At 49.0% G+C, this 20,296-nt stretch overlaps 2 protein-coding genes across 6 annotated transcripts in view; one reads left to right on the plus strand and one right to left on the minus strand.

The window, feature by feature from the left end:
- The window catches only part of LOC119970492, a 309,781-nt gene extending 301,635 nt beyond the window's left edge, over positions 1-8,146 (minus strand). For 2 of the 4 annotated variants that reach the window (XM_038805211.1, XM_038805209.1), the window contains exon 1: positions 8,025-8,144. The gene's annotated coding sequence lies outside the window, so the exon portion shown is untranslated. Of the gene's footprint in view, positions 1-8,024 lie in introns of all 4 variants that reach the window. The other 2 variants (XM_038805212.1, XM_038805210.1) reach the window with 2 other exon arrangements.
- riok2 (RIO kinase 2 (yeast)) overlaps positions 7,707-20,296 on the plus strand; it is a 39,353-nt gene continuing 26,763 nt past the window's right edge. The window contains exons 1-2 of one of the 2 annotated variants that reach the window (XM_038805216.1): positions 7,707-7,772; positions 18,882-19,020. In XM_038805216.1, coding sequence (XP_038661144.1) covers positions 7,722-7,772; positions 18,882-19,020 — 190 coding nt within the window. In that variant the 5' untranslated portion in view covers positions 7,707-7,721. Of the gene's footprint in view, positions 7,773-8,306; positions 8,507-18,881; positions 19,021-20,296 lie in introns of those variants that run through there. The other variant, XM_038805215.1, reaches the window with a different exon arrangement.

The raw sequence follows: 20,296 nt of genomic DNA on the forward strand, positions 1-20,296 counted from the left end.
ACCTCTACTTGTCCTCAAGTGAAATATCTGCTATCAGAGAGTCACAAATCTATGGGCCACATACGTCAGTGTCATGTGGCCTGGATCCCTCCCAAAATCATCTTCATTGTCTGGCACATGTTGACGCAACCACTCCTGAGGATGCAACTTTCTCTGTCTCTTCTAGATCCAGCGCTATTGCCCTATGGAGCACCAGGATGTGCAATATGCGGTAGACAATAATAGGGGATGCCCTTAATGGTGCAGGGTTCCCTCAGATCTATCAAAACATCAATACCTCAGTAGGCCATGGTACGATGGTGCCTCTTTCACTCATATGGTAGCGATTAAACATTTCCTTTGACTGGGTGCTGGGGTCAAAAGCCAAACCTTAAATGGATACCCCCATGTCTCCCAGGATCCAGCCATAAATGTGCTCAGGGGGCATAAAGGGTTGAAGCAATTGGGACTGTCCAAGGGTTAGGACTTTCAACAGTTTACTGGAAATCCTGGGTAGGAATCTCCGATATGGAGGCAGAGTGTCCACGCCATCGTGCACGCCATCATGTTTAACGATGGCGCAAAACGGCGGTGGGCACGATTGATTCAGGCCCTGCAAAGGGGCCAGCAGAGGGGCCGCGGGAAACTGGGTGGGCGTGGCACCAGAGCAGCAGTGTCATCACGCGACGCCCGGCTGACGCCGTGCCACGTCATTTAAAGTGTGCGATCCGCGCACAGGACCCGAAAGATCGAGATGGCTGAGCCCCACCGTGCCACTCCCAGGTTCCGGGACAGTGATTTTGAGGAGCTGCTGGACGCTGTAGAAGAATGCAGGGCCATCTTGTGACCAAGACGTGCGCACCGGCAACCATCCAGCACTGTGAAGCGTGGCTGGCGTGAGGTGGGCACCGCAGTTAACGCTGTGGGGCACACCCCCCGCTCTGGAGACCAATGCCGAAAGAAGCTCCACAACCTCACGAGGGCTACCAGGGTAAGTACCCCGAGGGTACGCGGAGGGGGGGGGGGTTTGGGACACTATGTCGTACCCGAACCACATGGGCAACACACCCCCCCTTGACAGCTGCCATGGCGTGGTGCCCAGTGTCCACCACCCAGTCATAATGTTGCCAACATCTGTGCATTTTGATGCTGACCGCATAACTCTGATGCCCCCCCCCCCCCAACAGGATAAGACTGCTCACAACCAACATGAGCGTACAAGAACTGGAGGGGGATCACCTGTGCTGCACCCCCTCACCATCCATGAGCAGAGAGCTCTGGACCTCGTTGGGGGAGCAGCCACCCGGGAGATAGCGCCATGCCAGAGCGGGGGCTCAGGACCAAGTGAGACTCCCCTGCCCGGCTACAACCCCTCAGCCTGTCACCTCCTCTGCCCCCACCCCCCGCCACACTGCACCCCCTACCACTGCCCCCTCCATCCTCTAACCCCCCCTGACACTCCACCCCCTCACACTGCCCCCTCCACCCCCTCACACCTGACTCCGCGTGTCTAACGATATATGCCTCATTGTCTTCCCCAGGGCCAGGAGCTGATCGTCCAGGGACGTCTCGGACAAGCCCCTGCCATCCAGCTGCAAGCTCATCCACCCCCACAGACGCACGGCAGAGGAGGGAAGGAAGACGGCAGGAGGGCCCTCCTCTGAGGCCGGGGCACTGGAGCGGGACACACAGAGGACAGACAGACACGACACGGATGAACACAGGACAGACAGTCAGGGCACTGATGGCCGTGAGTCGGACGAGGAGAGGGCTGAGAGCCAGGACAGTGATGGAGAGAGGACAGGGACTCTGGACAGTGACTCACAGAGGACGGCCAGACAGTCGATGGACACACACGGACACAGCACCTAACATGGGCCACGGATTAGTTGTATGAGTCCATGGATCGACACAGGAGACCCCAGACCAGGGGACAGAGGAGGACCTAGAGTTTGCAGCACTGCTGTCACCCACAACATCCACCATCGCAGATATGTGGTTGGGCACATAAGTGATGAGGCTTCGGGGTCACTGACGAACTACATAAAGGGGGAGAATGGGGATATTGGGAAGGAGAGACAATTGCATGTTTAATGATGGTGTTTTGACACCTCGACAGCCAGGGCCCATGGGATACATGGGTGCCCCGGCTGTCTGGGTTCGCTGCAGACACGCATGCAACCTTCGGCCTGCCCACAGTTTCCGTCCACCACCCACTTCACTCCGTCCCTCCTCATTGCGGCGCCACTAGCGTCAGCCCATCACCATGACCTGTACTTGGAAGCATGACTTTGCCACAATCCTGCCATGGCAGGCCGGCTGGCATGTCGCTCCCACGGGTAACCTTGCCCACCCCCCCCCCCCATAGCAATGGCGGCATCATTTCCCCCACCCCCTCCTCATTCCTCCACCCCCTCCACCTTTCCCCATGCCCCCCTCCTTTCCCCACTCCTTCCTCCACCTCTCCTCCTTTCCCCACCTCCCTCCTTCTTTCCCCACCTCCCTCCTTCTTTCCCCATCCCCTCCTCCTTTCCCCACCCCCCTCCTCCTTCCTCCACCTCCCTTCCTCCTTGCTCTACCCTCCTCCTCTTTCCTCTACCCTCCTCCTCCTTCCCCACCCCCTCCTCATTTCCGCACTCCTTCCTCCACCCCCTGCTCCTCCCCCCTCCCCCACCATACCCGAGCATGGCGGCATCCTTCTCCTACCAAACCCCCCCCTCCCCTGCATCCCCACCGGGCATGGCGGCATCCTTCTCCGAGAACCCTCCCACCGACCCCCAGCACCGGCCACGGATGCCACTTACTGCTGCCTACAGTGAGGCCGGCCACTCAGCTCCCTCCTCCACATCGTCAGCCAGCACAACTGGCTGACGAATTTATTTACCAGGGGTGAACACCGACGGGGTGTCCGGAGAATCGCCGTACTTAGTACCTCGGGCAATTCTCTGGCAGGCACGGCGCCGCCCTTGATGACGCCGTTGTCACCGGTTGAGAAAATGGCGGAATTGCGTCGGACCCGCACCGCGGGAAAAAATGGCGCGGACAGAGAGTCTCCCATACGGAGAATCATAAAAACATCTCCATCCCTCGCTAATTCCACCTACCCTAAACAGGAAATAGCCTAACTTCCACCCCCCTGACAGTTTTGTTTCCCCAAAGAAGTCGACAAACGGCTGCCACCTCCAGACGAACCCTAGCGTTGACCCTCTTAAGGTGAACTTAATTTTCTCATGTCTGAGAAACCCAGCCTTGTCGCTACCCAGATCTCTGATTTCAGGGGCTTTGAGTCACTCCATGCTAGCAATATCCGTCTCCAGGCTACCAAGCAGGCAAAGGCCAAGACGTCAGCCTCTCTCGCCCCCTGGACTCCCGGATCTTCCGACACTCCAAAAATCGCCATCTCTGGACTCGGCACCACCCTTGTTTTTAACACCGTAAACATGACATATGCAAAACCCTGCCAGAATCCCCTAAGTTTCGGACATGCCCAAAACATATGGACATGGTTTGCTGGCCTTCCCACACACCTCACACACCTGTCCTCTATCCCAAAGAACTTGCTCATCCGGGCCACCATCATGTGTGCCTGGTGAACCATCTTGCATTGTATCAGGCTAAGCCTAGCACATAATGAGGAAGTGTTGACCCTGCTCAGAGTGTCTGCCCACAGACCCGCTTCTATCTCCCCCCAACTCATCTTCCTATTTGCGCTTGAGCTCATCTATCTGAGTAACCTCCCACTCCATAAGCTCTTTGTAGATATCCAAAACCTTCCCCTCCCCCACCGACATTCTAGAAACTACCCTGTCCTGTACACCCCCCCCCCCCCCCCCCCATGGCAGTAGGAGCGGAAAGGTCGAAACCTGCCTTTGCACAAAATCCTGTATCTGCAGCTACCGAAACCTATTCCCTCCCGGCAATTCAAACTTCTCCTTAAAATCTTCCAAACAGGGAAAGTTCCCATCTATCAAATAAATCTCCCATCCTCTCGATCCCTGTTCTCTGCCACCCCCAAAACCCGCATCCAACCTTCCCGGGCGCAACCGGTGATTATTACTAATTTGAGCCCACACCGATGGTCCCTCCACTCTCATATGTTTCCTCCATTGCCCCCAGACTCTCAGGGCCGCTACTACCACCAGGCTTGTGCCGTACCGGGCCAGCGAGAACGGCAGAGGTGACATTATGAATGCCCCCAAACTTATGCCCCCCCCCCCCAAGCCACTTCCTAATCTTGGCTATGTTTGCCGCCCAGTAATAGTTGCGAAAGTTCGGCAGCGCCAGCTCACCCTCCCCTCGACTACGCTCCAGCAGCACTTTCTTTACTCGCAGGGTTTTATCCACCCACACAAAACCAGAGATCACCCTATTTACCCACTTAAAAAAGGCCCTTCGGATAAAGATAGGGAGGTACTGGAAAACAAACAAAATTTCGGGAGGACCGTCATTTTCACGGTCTGTACCCGCCCCGCCAGTGACAGTGGGAGCATGTCCCAACTCCAAAAGTCCTCCTTAATTTGTTCCACCAGCCGGATCAAATTTAGTTCATGGAGCAGCTCCCATTCCCGTGCCACCTGGATTCCCAAACAGCAGAAACTCCCTCCCACCACTCTGAACGGCAGCTCCCCCAGTCTCCTCTCCTGTCCCCTTGCCTAGTTCGCAAACATCTCACTTTTATCCATATTCATTTTGTTCCCCGAAAGATCTCCCCCATCTCCCTAACAGGTCATAAATATACAGGAGCAGGTCGTCTGCATATAGCGAGACCCTGCGTTCCACCCCTGACTATCCCCTTCCAGTCCTTTGATGCTCTTAGCGCCATTGCCAATGGCTCTATGGCCAAAGCAAACAGCAATGGGAAGAGGGGACATTCTTGCCTTGTCCATCGGCGCAGTTTAAAGTTGCCCAACATCAGCCGATTTGTTCGTACACTCGCCAACTGTGCCTGGTAAAACAACCAAACCCAGTCAATGAAGCCCTGCCCAAACCCAAACTATGCCAACACCTCCCACAAATAATTCCACTCCACCCGATCGAAGGCCTATTCCACGTCCATAGCGACCACAACCTCCATCTCCCTCCCCTCGGAGGGCATCACAATGCATTTCTGTTTTTCAACTGACCGTATGAGCCATGTCCAATGCTGCATGAAGAATTAATCTTGCTGCTATAGTGTACACAGTAAGCTACCATGCCAGTTCCCATTGCAACCTTTGGAAAAATCAAGAGGCTTGTCAACAAACGCGTCTTCAAATGCCTTTGAGGTTTTGAGGGTTTTAAACTTTAATTTGCCAGTACTGTCCTGAATATAACACACATGGGCTTTGCATCTAGATTTTCACTGACACAATTAACAAAACCATACCTCAAGAAATCATCTTTATACTGCTTTGTCCCCGATTTCAGTGTTTTCTTAGTAGGCTGTTCACCAGAGGCCCTGGTGCTCTGTATACAGCTCACACAAGCACTGCTTTGTCCTGCCGTGGACTCTTCTGAGCAGTTCTCTTTAGCAGATTCAGTTGTGAGATGCTGGCCTTCTTGAGTTTCTGTCCCTCTCTTCCTTATAATAAAACCATCCAACTCCAGTTCTTCACAGTCCTGTTGCCTTGCTTGCTTGCAACTAGAAAATGGAGGAATTGCTCCTCCATGATTTTGCACCAAATGCACAGGGCGTGTGCGTTAGTCTACGTGACGAGCGTGTGCCTTGCTCTATGGTCGGAAGACTGCATCATTCACATTTAAAAGCCGGCCGGCGCCAGGATTCTCAACTTAAAAGCTGGTCGCGGCCGTTTGCGCTTCTCTCGCAATCTGGAACACCATGAATGATCACTCCGCGACCCTCCCAACACCCATCCCTACTACTAATAAACATCCAGGCAGGGCAGCACGGTGGTGCAGTGAGTAGCGCTGCTGCCTCACAGCGTTGAGGTCCCAGGTTCAATCTGGGCTCTGGGTGGAGTTTGCACCTTCTCCCCGTGTTTGCGTGGGTTTCGCCCCAACAACCCAAAGCTGTGCAGGGTAGGTGGATTGACCATGCTAAATTGCCCCTTAATTGGAAAAAATGAATTGGGTACTCTAAATTTTTTTTTAAAACCTCCAGGCTTCTACATAGTTTACAAAGAACACTGTTGACCATTCCCCACATTCTACAGACTGTTTCTGAATGAGGTACCATGTTCCCAGCCATACAATATTCTCTGAAGAGTCCTGGTTCACAAACCCCATCCTGACTACCCAAACTTTTAGTTCCTTGTGTTGGAATATGTCTAAATGCATAAGCGAGGTAGGCATAGAGTACCTAGCGTATGTTGGCACCCCGCTAGTTACGGTTCGCCAGCCAGAGAAGGACCCATTTATCCTGACCGTCTGCTTTCTATCAGTCAGCCAATCCTAAATCCAATCTAGTACTCTACCCCCAATCCCCTGTGATCTCACCTTCTGGATCAGGCTTTTATGTGACACTTTATGAAACGCCTCGTGGAAGTCTAGATATACCACATCCACAGGTTCTCCATTATCTTCCTCGTTGGTTACGTCCTCAAAGAACTCAAGCAAGTTTGTCAAGCATGATTTACCCCTCGTAAAATATGCTGACGATGGTGGATTGACCATTGTCTTTCCAAATGTTGAGTTATCTCCTCCTTAATGTTTGATTCCAGCAACTTCCCCACCACAAAGATCAAGCTAACCAGTTTATTGTTTCTTACTTTTTGCCTCTCTCCCTTTTTGAATAGGGATGTCACATTAGCATGTTTCCAATCCATCGGGATCCTTCCAGAATCCAGGAAATTCTGAAATATCATAATCAATGCATCCACTAGCTCTGCTGCCACTTCCCTTAATACCCTAGAGTGCAGGCCATCAGGTCCTGGAGACTTATCTGCCCCTAATCTCGTCAGTTTATTCTATACGGTTTCCCTAGTGATGGTTATTGCACCAGGTTCCTCTGCAATAACTAGTTTTTGGAAAATTTAAGACAGAGGTAATATATTGATTCTTCACAGGGGCTACTTAGGAACAACTCCCTCACCCCACACACACATTTTGAGTGTGTGCAAATAAACTAGCCCTCTGATATGAAATGAAAATCGCTTATTGTCACAAGTAGGCTTCAAATGAAGTTACTGTGAAAAGCCCCTAATCGCCACATTCCGGCGCCTGTTCGGGGAGACTGGTACGGGAATCAAAGCAAAATACTGTGGATGATGGAAATCCAAAAGAAAACAGAAAATGATGGAAAACACATTAGGTATGGCAGCATCCCTGAAGGGTGAAAGAGGGTTAATGGTCTGTATGACAGTTTCAGAGCACAACCAAAATTTTTCACGTTAGTTACTTTGCTGTGGAGGTCTTGTGGTGCAGTTAAGTCGCATCACTGCCTCTGAACCAGGCGCTCCAAGGTGATAGCCAAGAAAGCTGTGTTCATGATGTGGCCAAACAGGTTCAGCATCAACGGGCAAATCTTTCCACACATGCGAATGTGTAAGTGTAGGCGAGATTCCTGGAAATAGTGCTGCAGCCTCTACCATAGCTGCAACAGCATGCACGTAAAGTGCCTGTTGCCACAGAAACTCTAAACACCCTGAGTGAACTGTCCCTTGCGGTGCTTCAACCCTGTGTAGACTTCGATTCATTTTTAAAAATAAGACTCAACCTACCACAGAAGGTTAATCCAGAGTTGATACACGAGGACATCACATCCCCTTGTCTGTACATTTCATAAAGCAGAAGCTGTTGGACAAATGTCAGGCAGCATCTGGGGAGCCGACACGGGTGGTCGTATCATTAAATGTGTAAGTTGTCTATTAGTTATATTTCTCGAAAAGAAGAGTGGATACTTGTGTTTACTGTTGTTGAATGACACCGGGACAGCCCAGTGTCGCCTCGTCGGTGAAAAAGATGTTTGATGTGTAAGTAGGTGGATGATCTGTCTGTGTCCTGCCGCTGACCTGCTGCTACCCTCCCTCTCTGCACAGAGGTCGCTTGACCTGCTGAATATTTTACTTCAAACAAAATAATAGACACTAGCAGACAGACAAACGCACCTTTGGCGGCAGGTCTTGGCTCTGGTTCCTGCAGGAGGACAGGAGCGATTACGGTGTTATCCAGAACCGAGAGAGAGACAACAAACCGTCTCCCCGCGAGCCGGCTTCAAACTGTCCGCCAGGTCCTGACAGCACAAAACACACACAACTGTTCACCGGACCCGCTCCCAAACCATCGTTAAAATATAATCAATTATAAAATAATTCGTTGCTGATGTCTATTTTTAAAAACGCGCTTGTTATTCCCGACTCGATGTTTAATTTATATTTTATATTTGAGGACCTGCGGTAGAGGTGGTTGGTGCGCTTGCGTGCGTGGCTGGGCCGGAAACCTGGGGCAGTTCAGGTTTCACTTCACCCCCTCTTTCTCGGGCTGTTAAACTCGAGCCGCAGTCTTTTCCAGCCAGATCGCCGCCATGGGGAAACTGAACGTGGTGTTGCTGAGGTACCTGGAGAGAGATGATTTCAGAGTGCTAGTTGGGGTAAGTTGCCGCTCCGGGCCTGTCTCTCTGGCTGCCTCACTCTGTGCGAGTGCAGCGTTAGAGCAAAGTTATACATGTGCTTACAAATGGGACTGAGTGGTTTACTCTGACTGGATATCCCGCGACAAATCCTCCTGGTTTGTAAAGTCGCAGCGATTGATAAACTCCCTGATCAGCACAATTTCGTTTTTTTAATTGAGTTAATAAAAATGGTTGAATGATGAATTACTCATCCTATTTGTAAATTCCATATTTATTGGCGGTACTGGACTGGGGGGAGGTCAACAGAGATCATTTTTGATGCATTCCTGTTGTATACAGTCATTGAAAGTATAACCTATCCCTTTTCTGGCAAAGCAAAATCTCCCATTATGTTTATTACCTTGCCAAGACGTCATGTCGAGTCAATATAGAACCTAACTGCATTTTTAAAAAATAGAAAAGATTGGAAATACCGAGATGAGGGAATACAGACGAGAGAATATCTGGGTGCAGAGAAAATTAAAGTTAATGTTACTAACTTTTTGTCAGAACTGATGTATGGGGTCCATGGACACGGAAAAGGCATTTGATCAAGTTAAGTGGCGGTACTTTTTCAAGATTTTGGAAAGGTTTGTGCCGTGATTTGTGGCATGTGTGTGGTTGCTGTATGTGGCACCAGAGGCGAGTGTGAGGACGAATAATATGAGTTTGCGGAGCTTTGACTTGCACAGGGGTACGAGGCAGCGGTGCCCACTGTCGACTTTATTGTTTGTGCTGGCCATAGAGCCGTTGGCGATGGCTGTCGGGGGGTCGGCGGAGTGGCAGGGGATTATATCAGGTGACAGAGGGAGCAGCAGGTGTTGCTACATGCTGATGACTTGTATCTATGTTTCAGATCCGCTGGAGAGTATGGGGAGGATTATGGGTCTGCTGGGGAGGTTTGGAGAGTTCTCGGGGTATAAACTGAATGTAGGGAAAAGCGAGGTTTTCCCAGTGAATGAGCTGGGACGGCAGGCAGATTTGGGGGGGGGGATGCCATTTACAGTAGCGAGGGATAGATTTAGGTATTTGGGGGTTCAGGTAGCAAGGGAATGGACGAGGCTCCATAAGTGGAACTTATCGAAGCTGGTGGAGGACGCCAGGGAGGATCTTAAGAGGTGGGATACACCACAGTTGATGTTGGTGGGGAGGGTCCAAGTGGTGAAAATGAATATTCTGCTGAGGCTCTTGTTTATTTTTCAGACTCTCTCCATCTTTATACCAAAGGCCTTTTTTTGGAAATTGGACACCAATCATTTCGGATTTTGTATGTGTGTGGGGGTGGTTGGGGGGGGGGGGGGGGGGGGGGGGGAAGCTGTCGAGGGTCAGGAGGACCCTGTGGCAGAGGCAGCAGGGGAATTGCTGGAGCGACTGCTGCTTTCGGAGGTGGAAGGGGAGGGAAGATTGGGGATATATACAAGTGGCTGGGGGAGCAGGGAGGTGAGCAGGTGGTGAAGGTAAAGGGGAAATTAGAAGGAGAGTGGGGTGAGATCAATTGGGGAGTATGGAGTGAGGCACTGCGTAGGGTAAACAGGACCTCCTCCTGTTCAAGGATGAGCCTGATACAGTTTAAGGTGTACAGGGTGCATATGACTAGGGCGAGAATGCGTGGGTTCTTTGAGGAGGTAGCAGATGAGTGTGAGGGTTGTGGGCGGGGACCAGTGAATCACACGCACATGTTTTGGGGTTGCAAAAAATTGGGAAGATTCTGGGCAGGAGTGTTCGCGGTCTTAGCCAGAATAATGGAGGAGGAGGTGGAGCCGGACCCTTTGGTGGCGATATTTGGGGTTTCAGAGAAGCCGGAGCTCATGGAGAGGAAGAAGGCTGATGTCGTGGCCTTCGCCTCTCTGATTGCACAGTTGCAAATTTTACTGGAGTGGCGGTCAGCATCGCCACCGGGGGTAGCAGCTTGGTTGGGTGATCTGTATGACTTCCTGCGGTTGGAGAAGATAAAATATGAGTTAAGGGAGATGGAGTTTAACCCTGACAAGTGTGAGGTTGTCCATTTTGGAAGGACAAATATGAATGCAGAATACAGGGTTAACGGTAGGGTTCTTGGCAATGTAGAGGAGCAGAGAGATCTTGGGGTCTATGTTCATAGATCTTTGAAAGTTGCCACTCAAGTGGATAGAGCTGTGAAGAAGGCCTATGGTGTGCTAGCGTTCATTAGCAGAGGGATTGAATTTAAGACCGTGAGGTGATGATGCAGCTGTACAAAACCTTGGTCAGGCCACATTTGGAGTACTGTGTGCAGTTCTGGTTGATTCATTTTAGGAAGGATGCGGAAGCTTTGGAAAAGGTGCAAAGGAGATTGACCAGGATGTTGCCTGAAATGGAGAATAGGTCGTACAAGGAAAGGTTGAGGGTGCTAGGCCTTTTCTCATTAGAACGGAGAAGGATGAGGGGCGACTTGATAGAGGTTCATAAGATGATCAGGGGAATAAATAGAGTAGACAGTCAGAGACTTTTTCCCCGTGTGGAACAAACCATTACAATGGGACATAAATTTAAGGTAAATGGTGGAAGATATAGGGGGGATGTCAGAGGTACGTTCTTTACCCAGAGAGTAGTGGGGGCATGGAATTCACTGCCTGTGGAAGTAGTTGAGTTGGAAACGTTAGGGACCTTCAAGCGGCTATTGGATAGGTACATGGATTAGGGTAGAATAATGGAGTGTAGATTAATTTCTTCTTAAGGGCAGCACGGTAGCATTGTGGATAGCACAATTGCTTCACAGCTCCAGGGTTCCAAGTTCGATTTCGACTTGGGTCACTGTCTGTGTGGAGTCTGCACATCCTCCCCGTGTGTGCGTGGGTTTCCTCCGGGTACTCCGGTTTCCTCCCACAGTCCAAAGATGTGCAGGTTGGGTGGATTGGCCATGATAAATTGCCCTTAGTGTCCAAAATTCTATGATTAACCTCGGACAAATGTTCGGCACAACATCATGGGCCGAAGGGCCTGTTCTGTGCTGTATTTCTCTATCTAGGGGCTCTGCAAAGGGGTTTGAGAAAAGGTGGGGGATGTTTGTGACATAGCTTTAAATTGAGGGGAGATAGATATAGGACAGATGTCAGAGGTAGGTTCTTTACTCAGAGCGTAGTAAGGGAGAGGAATGCCCTGCCTGCAACAGTAGTGGACTCGCCAACACTAAACGCATTCAAATGGTCATTGGATAGGCATATGGACGATAAGGGAATAGTGTAGAGGGACTTTAGAGGGGTTTCACAGGACGGCGCAACATCGTGGGCCGAAGGGCCTGTACTGCACTGTAATGTTCTATGTTCTATTATTTGAGGAGCTGTTTGTTGCAAGAGGGGTGAAAGGGGGGGGGGGGGGGGGGGGGGGGGGGGGGGGGGGCGGAATTTGTACAGGCTGCATAGTTGATTGCTGGGAAATATGTTTCCCGGGGTGTTTGTGTTGTCACCTACTTTGATATCATGTTTGTAATAAAATACATTTTTTAAAAAAGTGTAGATGTACGGTAAGGAAAGAATAAAAGGGAAAAGCAAAAGGTTAAATGTCAAAAGAGATGCATCATTGGCAACAGCTGCTGACTGAAAAATAGGGTATCAGTTCTGATCTAATAATAATCATTATTATTGTCACATGTATGCTTCCATTAACACTGCAATGAAGTTACTGTGAAAATCTCCTAGTCGCCACACTACGGCACCTGTTCGGGTACACTGAGGGAGAATTCAGAATGTCTGAATGACCTATAGCATGTCTTTCGGGACTTATGGGAGGAAACCGGAGCCCCCAGAGGAAACCCACGCAGACACAGGGAGAACGTGCAGACTTCCCACAGACAGTGTCCCAAGCCGGGAATCGAACCTGGGACCCTGATGCTGTGATGCAACAGTGCTGACCACTGTGTTATCTGAAATTGCTCAATTCAGTGCAAGTCTGACAGCGGCAAAGTGCAGAATCAAAAGATGAGATGCTTTTCCTTAAGCTTATGTTGTGCATTATTGGAACAGTACAGAAGGCTGGGGACAGAGGGGTCAGTTTAGGAGTCGGATAAGAATTAAAATGGTAGCTACCTGAAAGTTTCAATATCACATTTGTCACCTGAACAGAGGTGTTCGCAAAGCAGTTACCCAATCTGTGTTTGGTCTCCACAATATAGAGAGGATTGCATCGTGATCAGTAAATACTACTATTGAAAGAAGTACGAGTGAATTGTTTCATAGAATTTACAGTGAGAAGGAGGCCATTCGGCCCATCGAGTCTGCACCGGTCCTTGGAAAGAGCACCCCACTCAAGCACACACCTTCTCCATCCCATACCCTTGACCCAGTAACCCCAATTAACCTTTTTGTACACTAAGGGCAATTTAGCATGGCCAATCCACCTAATCCGCACATCTTTGGACTGTGAGAGGAAACCGGAGCACCTGGAGGAAACCCATGCACACATGGGGAGAACGTGCTGACTCCACACAGACAGTGACCCAAGCCAGGAATCGAACCTGGGACCTTGGAGCTGTGAAACAACTGTGCTAACCACCAAGTTACCATGCTGCCCTATTGTTGGTCTCTCTGTTGTTTCACCCCAGAAGGAGTTTTTGGGTTCCTGGACAATGGGAAGGACGAAGGTAAAAGGGTATTTGTTGCATCACTTAGTTGCATGATGTGATGGGATGTTGTGGGTAATCGAGGAGTGGACCAGAGTGCTGCAGGTGGAATGGTCCCCTCAAAATACTGAAAGGGGAAGGGAAGATGTTTGGTGGTGGTATCATCCTGAAGATGGTCGAAGTGGCGGAGGATGATCCATTGGAAATGTGGAGGCTGATGGGGTGGAAGATGAAAACAAGAGGAACCCTATTTCAGTTCTAGGAGAAAGTAGAGGGTGAGAACAGGAATGTATGAAACAATACGAACATGGTCAAGGACCCTGTCAACTATATTGAAGAGGAATCTTTGGTTGTAGAACATAGAACAGTACAGCACAGAACAGGCCCTTCGGCCCTCAATGTTGTGCCGAGCCATGATCACCCTACTGAAACCCACGTATCCACCCTATACCCGTAACCCAACAACCCCCCCCTTAACCTTACTTTTATTAGGACACTACGGGCAATTTAGCATGGCCAATCCACCTAACCCGCACATCTTTGGACTGTGGGAGGAAACCGGAGCACCCGGAGGAAACCCACGCACACAGGGGGAGGACGTGCAGACTCCACACAGACAGTGACCCAGCCGGGAATCGAACCTGGGACCCTGGAGCTGTGAAGCATTGATGCTAACCACCATGCTACCCTGCTGCCCCCTGCTGCTGTAAGAGGAAGATGTAACAAGCATTGCTATGTAAGGTGGCATTGTCAGAACAATTGCCAAGGAGAAATGGAAGGATGGAATAGAATCCTCAAAACAAGCAAATCAGGTAGGGGCAGTATAGTGAAGGTAGCTGTGGGAGTCAGTGGGTACACAGTGAATATTGATCAGTAGCCTATTCTCACCAATGGAGATAGCAGAAGGGGAGACTTCGATGGACTATGTAAAGGCAAGGGAAGGTAAAGTTAATTACATTTTCCTGTTCAGGATGAGAACAGGAAATTACACTGATACAGTCATTGGGACTGGAAAAAGTGGATTGGAGGGGTATGAGGTTGGAGGCCTTGACCAACAGATCTCCAGAGAAGATGAGATCAATGGCAGTATGGGAAACAAATGCTTGATGTTTAGTGGTATGTTCATGGGAAAGGCTTGGATGTTTGGTGGTGTATTCATGGGAATGGCTTGAAGTTTAATGGTGTGTTCATGGGAAAGGCGTACGTTGGAGAGTTAGGCTACATTGGAGAGTTGGTGTTTAGCCCCTACAGCGTGGAGGTCGATTCACCAAACAAAAACAGCTGCACATTTATCAGCAATGACAATATATGGGTTGGACCTGAGAAACAGTGCTGCAAATTCAGAAGGAGGTGGTTAAAGTGAGGTGAGCAATGGAGCAGCAGAACTGAGACGGCCAATGTCGGGCTGACAGTTCTCAATGAAACGAGAGGGTAAGAGACCAGAGGGAAGGGTCCAGATGGAATGCAAACTTTGAAGTTGGAATAAAGGATGCAGTCTGTGGAAAGACTGCAAGCCAAGGAAGTAAGCACAGAGGCAAAACATAGAAAAAGCTCAGCGCCATGCCAGATTCCAAATTTAATTCAGATGGGGGGAACTGGGATGAAGCTGAGGCTTATGCTGAGGACTGATCATTTGGAATCAAAAAGGAGAAGTTTAGAGATAATAGTGAAAACATGGCAATGGGTGAGATTGGTGGATAGTAAAGGCTCAGAGGAACTGAAGGGAAGTTAGATCTGGAGGGGCATTAGTATCCAAGAGATGTTGAAGCTTTTGAAACTTGAAAGGAAGATAATTTTTTTGTTAAAGTGCTGGATGGGATGAAAGAGGCAATAAAATTGGAGCAGGACAACTTTGAGATCGTAAGTTGGTGCTGCTGAAGAGTGAGGTCGAGAGAGTGCCATGTGGTTGCATATGGCATTGAGCATAGATGTCAGAATGTGATGAGAGCAGTGCTGCAAAGAACACTCAATATCCTGTAGATATCTGTAATCATAGATGGATCCAAAACATGACAGATGAAATTTCATTTGGAATCCATGTGGACTAATATCAGCAGAACTAGAGATAGTTGCTTAGAGCCGTAGGTGTGAAGGTGAGTTTTGCTGGATACCTGATTAAGCAGAAAGCAACAAAGGTGCACAAAGTAAAAGAGACAAACAGAAATCTCATCAAGGAGAAGATGGATATTCCTGGAAGAGAAGTGGGAGTAAATTAAGCACTAGAACTGAAGCTAAATACTGCAGATGCTGGAAATCTGGGGCGGGATTCTCCGACCCTCCGTGCTGCAATTGCAGCTGACGCGGGGACGGAGAATAGCCATTCATGCCGGAAATCAGACACTTCCGCGGACCCGGTAGTCCCACGTGCGCGGTCGGCGCTGCGCCAGTCGGGGGCCGTTGGAACAGGACCCCGCGGCGATTCTCTGCGGCCAACTGCCCAAGCTCCCACCGGCGTGGTTTACATGTGCTACCACCCGGCAGGAGCTGGGACCTGCGGCCGCGGCGGCGGTCCTGGTGGGGGGGTGGGGGGCAGGGGGGTATTTGACTCCGGGGAGGGGGTGTGCTCAGCGGTGGCCAGGCCCGCGATCGGGGTCCACTGATCGGCAGGCCATTGCGATCTGGGAGGAACCTATCTTCCTCCGTGCAAGCCCGCTGTGTGGCTCGGCCATGTCGGCGGTGTGCCGCCACGCGCATGCGCGGACCCGCTTGCAGCTGCCATGCGCGGCTGAGCGATCTGGTTAGCAGGGCCCCACCGGCAGCCAGAGCTGCAGGATGCACGCTGGTGCTCTGCTCGCCCCAGGAAAATGGAGAAACACCCCGGACCTTCGAGGAAAAAGTCCGGAGTGATTCTTGCCCGTTTTCCAGCGGGCGTTGGGACTTATTCCTGGGGCGAAATTCTCCCCTACCCGGTGGGGCGGGGGGGGGTCCCGGCGTAGCGGAGTGGCGCCAACCACTCCGGCGTCGGGCCTCTCCAAAGGTGCGGAATTCTCTGCACCTTTAGGGGCCAAGCCCTCGCATTGAGCGGCTAGGCCCGCGCCGGAGTGGTTGGCACCACACCGACTGGCGCCAAATCTGGCAACAACGGCCTTTGGCTCCGGGGCTGGCCGAAAGGCCTTCGCCGGTTCGCGCATGCGCCGGTGTGTCAGCTGCCGCTGACGTCACCACCGGCGCATGCGCGCTGGGGGATTCTCTTCCGCCTCCGCCATGGTGGAGGCCGTGGCGGCGGCGGAAGAAAAAGAGTGCCCCCACGGCACTGGCCCGCCCGCCGATCGGTGGGCCCAAATCTGCATTGGATAGAACATAGAACAGCACAGAACAGGCCCTTCGGCCCTCAATGTTGTGCCGAGCAATGATCACCCTACTCAAACCCATGTATCCACCCTATACCCGTAACCCAACAACCCCCCCCCCCCAACCTTACTTTTTAGGACACTACGGGCAATTTAGCATGGCCAATCCACCTAACCCGCACATCTTTGGACTGTGGGAGGAAACCGGAGCACCCGGAGGAAACCCACGCACACACGGGGAGGATGTGCAGACAGTGACCCAGCCGGGAACCGAACCTGGGACCCTGGAGCTGTGAAGCATTTATGCTAACCACCATGCTACCGTGCTGCCCTTGGCAGGATGGCAGGGAGTATTGATTTTAGAGTGTTCCTGATCTCGGGAATAGATTAGCAAAGAACATTATGACTAGATTCTCTGCAACCTTCAGAAGGGAACAGGATAACATAAGTTATAAAAAGTAGGTTGTTTGTTCCTACGAATAGTAAAAATTGTGAGTCACAGCAGTCTCCAGCAACTCTCTTGATTGCTGCAAGGGACAGAGGGGTATTCCTTAAGAATTTTTCCCAAGTTTTTTTTTGCCTCTCCCAGGAGATTGCATGGGATTGGGGTGGAATGAAGGGTGAGGTAAGTGGCAGGTTGATCACATAATTAACTTGATATTTTTATTAGATACTGGTGATAGACGAGAACCTAGAAGGGTTCAAAATTGATACGGAGGAAGTGTTGGACTGCCAATACTGAAAAGTTGACACGGCACCAGGACCGGGTGACTGGGTGAGATTCATCCAAGGATATTGAAGGAATTGAGAATGAAAGTTGCAGGTGCGCTGGCTATGATCTTCCAGTCTTCTGTGACCTTCCAGTCTTCTCTCGACTCAGGGAGATCCAGAGGGCTGGAGAATTGCAAATGTTATGCCCTTGTTCAAAAAACTGCAACAATTACAGTTTAACATCAGTAGTAGACAAGCATCTCGAAACAATTATTTTAGATAGTAGTCACAGGAAAACATGTGGGTTGACTAGAATGGATTTTTTAAAGCAAGAAATCATGTTTAACTAACTTGCTGGAGTTCTTTGAGGACGTGATAGGGTCGATAAGGGTCATAAGACCATAAGACATAGGAGCAGAATTAGGCCACTCGGCCCATCGAGTCTGCTCCGCCATTCAATCATGGCTGATATTTTCTCATCCCCATTCTCCTGCCTTCTCCCCATAACCCCATGTCCCCTTATTAATCAAAAACCTATCTATCTCTGTCTTAAAGACATTCAGTGACCTAAAAACACTCAGTAATGCTGTTGATGTGGCTTACATGGACTTTCAGAATGCATTCGATACAGTGCCACACAACAAACCTGTGAGAAAAGTTATAGCTCATAGAATAAAAGGGACAGTAGCAACTTGGATACAAAATTGGTTCAATAATAGGAAACAAAATAATGTCAATGGATATTTTGTTGGCTGGAGGAAGATTTGTAGTGGTGTTCCCCAGGGGTCAGTATTGGGACCCTTTCTTTTGATGTATATTAATGGCCTAGATCTCCGTGTGCATGGGACAGTTTTAAAGTTTGGGGATGGCACAAAACATGGAAGTATTGTAAACTGTGAAGAGGACAATGTAGAATTTAAAAAAGACATAGACAAGTTGGCGGAGTGGACAGAGGGGTGAAGTTCAATGTGGAGAAGTGTGAGGTGGTGCATTTTGATAGGAGGAACATGGACAGACAATATAAATTTAAGGGGTAACATTCTTAAAGGGGTGCAGGAGCAGAGGGACATGGATGTTTATGTACATCGATCATTGAAGATGGCAGGACAGATAGAGAGCAGTTAAACAACCATATAGTATTTTGGGCATAATTTATAGCGGCATAGAATACAAGAGCAAGGAGATTATGCTAAACTCATACCAGACAGTAGATAGACCTCAGATGGAATATTGTGTACAGTTCTGGGTGCCACACAATAGGAAGGATGTGAACACATTACAGATTGCAGCAGTGGTGTGCAAGAATGGTTCCATGGATGAGAAACTTCTTTATGAGGATAAATTGGAATGGTTGGGGCTGTTCTCCTCAGAGTAAAGAAGGCTAAGAGGAGATTTGATAGAGACATTCCAAATCATGAGGAAGCTGGACTGAGTAGCGATCGGGAAACAGTTCCCACTCCTAAAAGAATCAAGAATGAGAGGGCACAGATTGAAATTGAAAGAAGTAAATGTGATGTGAGGAAAACCTTTTTCACATAACGAGGGGTTGAAGTCTGGAATGCATGGCCTGAAAGTGGTGGAGGCATTCAAGTTAGCATTAAGTGAGTAATTGTTTGTGCAGGGTATAGTGAAAAGGCAGGGGAGTGGCACTAAGCCACAATGCTCATTTGGAGAGGCAATGGGCCAATTAGCCTTCTGCAGGCCTTAACAATTGTGTGAAATTAGGGCAGGATGTATTCACATTTTCAGATCTCTGTTTTGTTCTAATAATGTACAGGTTGAAATGGGAATGAAGAATCATGAAATTGTTCCACCCAGTCTTATTGCTTCGATATCAAATCTTAAGCATGGTGGATGCAATAAGGTCTTGCGTGAATTGGTAAAACACAAACTGTTGGCTTACGAAAGAACAAAAAGTAAGTTATTTTTGCAAAAATAACAGTTTGAATCATTTGCTTTGCATTATTTTAACTGGACAAACTGCCATGAATGCCACATTTATATTCTACATGTAAACCTTGATCTTAGCCATATTTTGAAACATCAACTATTTTGGATATTTCAGTAATGGTATTCCTTTTATATTTGTTTGTCTTGTTTATTTTTAATTTTTTCTGCTTCAGTTTGTGCATTATTGTATTTGATTACCCTAAAAACACTGAGTGTATCTACACCTCATGGACTGCAGTGGTTCAAGAAGGCAATTCGCCACCACCTTGAGGACAATTCAGGGTGGACAATAAATGTTGGCCTAGCCACCGATACCCACAACCTATGAAAAGATTTTTCAAAGTATCAATTTCACTGAAATGCACACAAACTAAATATCTTTCAATAATTCATTGTGTATGGAAGGAACAATATTGGGTTATCTCTTAACCTTTTCTGGTACTGAGATGAATGCCTCTTCCATCATTGCGAAATCATATATTTTTTTTCTTTTTCCCTTTTTTTCAATTTAAAGTACCCAATTCTGTTTTTTCCTAATTAAGGAGCAATTTAGCATGGCAAATCCACCTACCCTGGACATCGTTTTGGGTTGTGGGGGTGAGACCCATGTAGATATGGGAGAATATGCAAACTCACCACACTCACCAAGGGGCAGTGATCTGGGGCCGGGATCGAACCTGCGTTCTCGGCACCATGAGGTAGCAGTGCTAACTACTGCGCTACCGTGCTGCCCTTGCTAAACCATGTTTCAGAGCTCGTGTTGGAATAAGGCACATAAAGGACCTGAATATTTAAGCCTAGCATATTGCTTTTGTTTTCAAATTAACGATTGTATACCACTATAATTGAACTTATGTTTTTATGACTTTAGAAAGCCTTTTTGATTGAATAACTGTGGCTGCACAATTCATAATTTTGATCAGGTTCAACAGGCACAGGGCTGATTTATTTTGCATCTTAGGGAAATCCTAGGTAGCCTGTGTCCTGTTTGGTGGTGTGGGCTGTACATAACCTGTTCCCATATAAGGTAACAGTACAAACTCTAGGTGACAGAATGTCCAGCTCCATCTGGGCTACTGACAAATAGGCTTGTGCATATCAGTAGGGTTCAGTGATCCCCTTGATGGGTGATTGATGGAGCAGGTCCAGATATATTCTGGCAGTTTGTATGTTGGTTCTGTATTTGACTTTAGTCAAGTCTGAATTCCAACAGCCTGCTTGAGGTTTGACTGCAGTATGATT

This window comes from Scyliorhinus canicula, chromosome 8 (genome assembly GCF_902713615.1).
Source record: "Scyliorhinus canicula chromosome 8, sScyCan1.1, whole genome shotgun sequence".
Taxonomy (NCBI): Eukaryota; Metazoa; Chordata; class Chondrichthyes; order Carcharhiniformes; family Scyliorhinidae; genus Scyliorhinus; species Scyliorhinus canicula.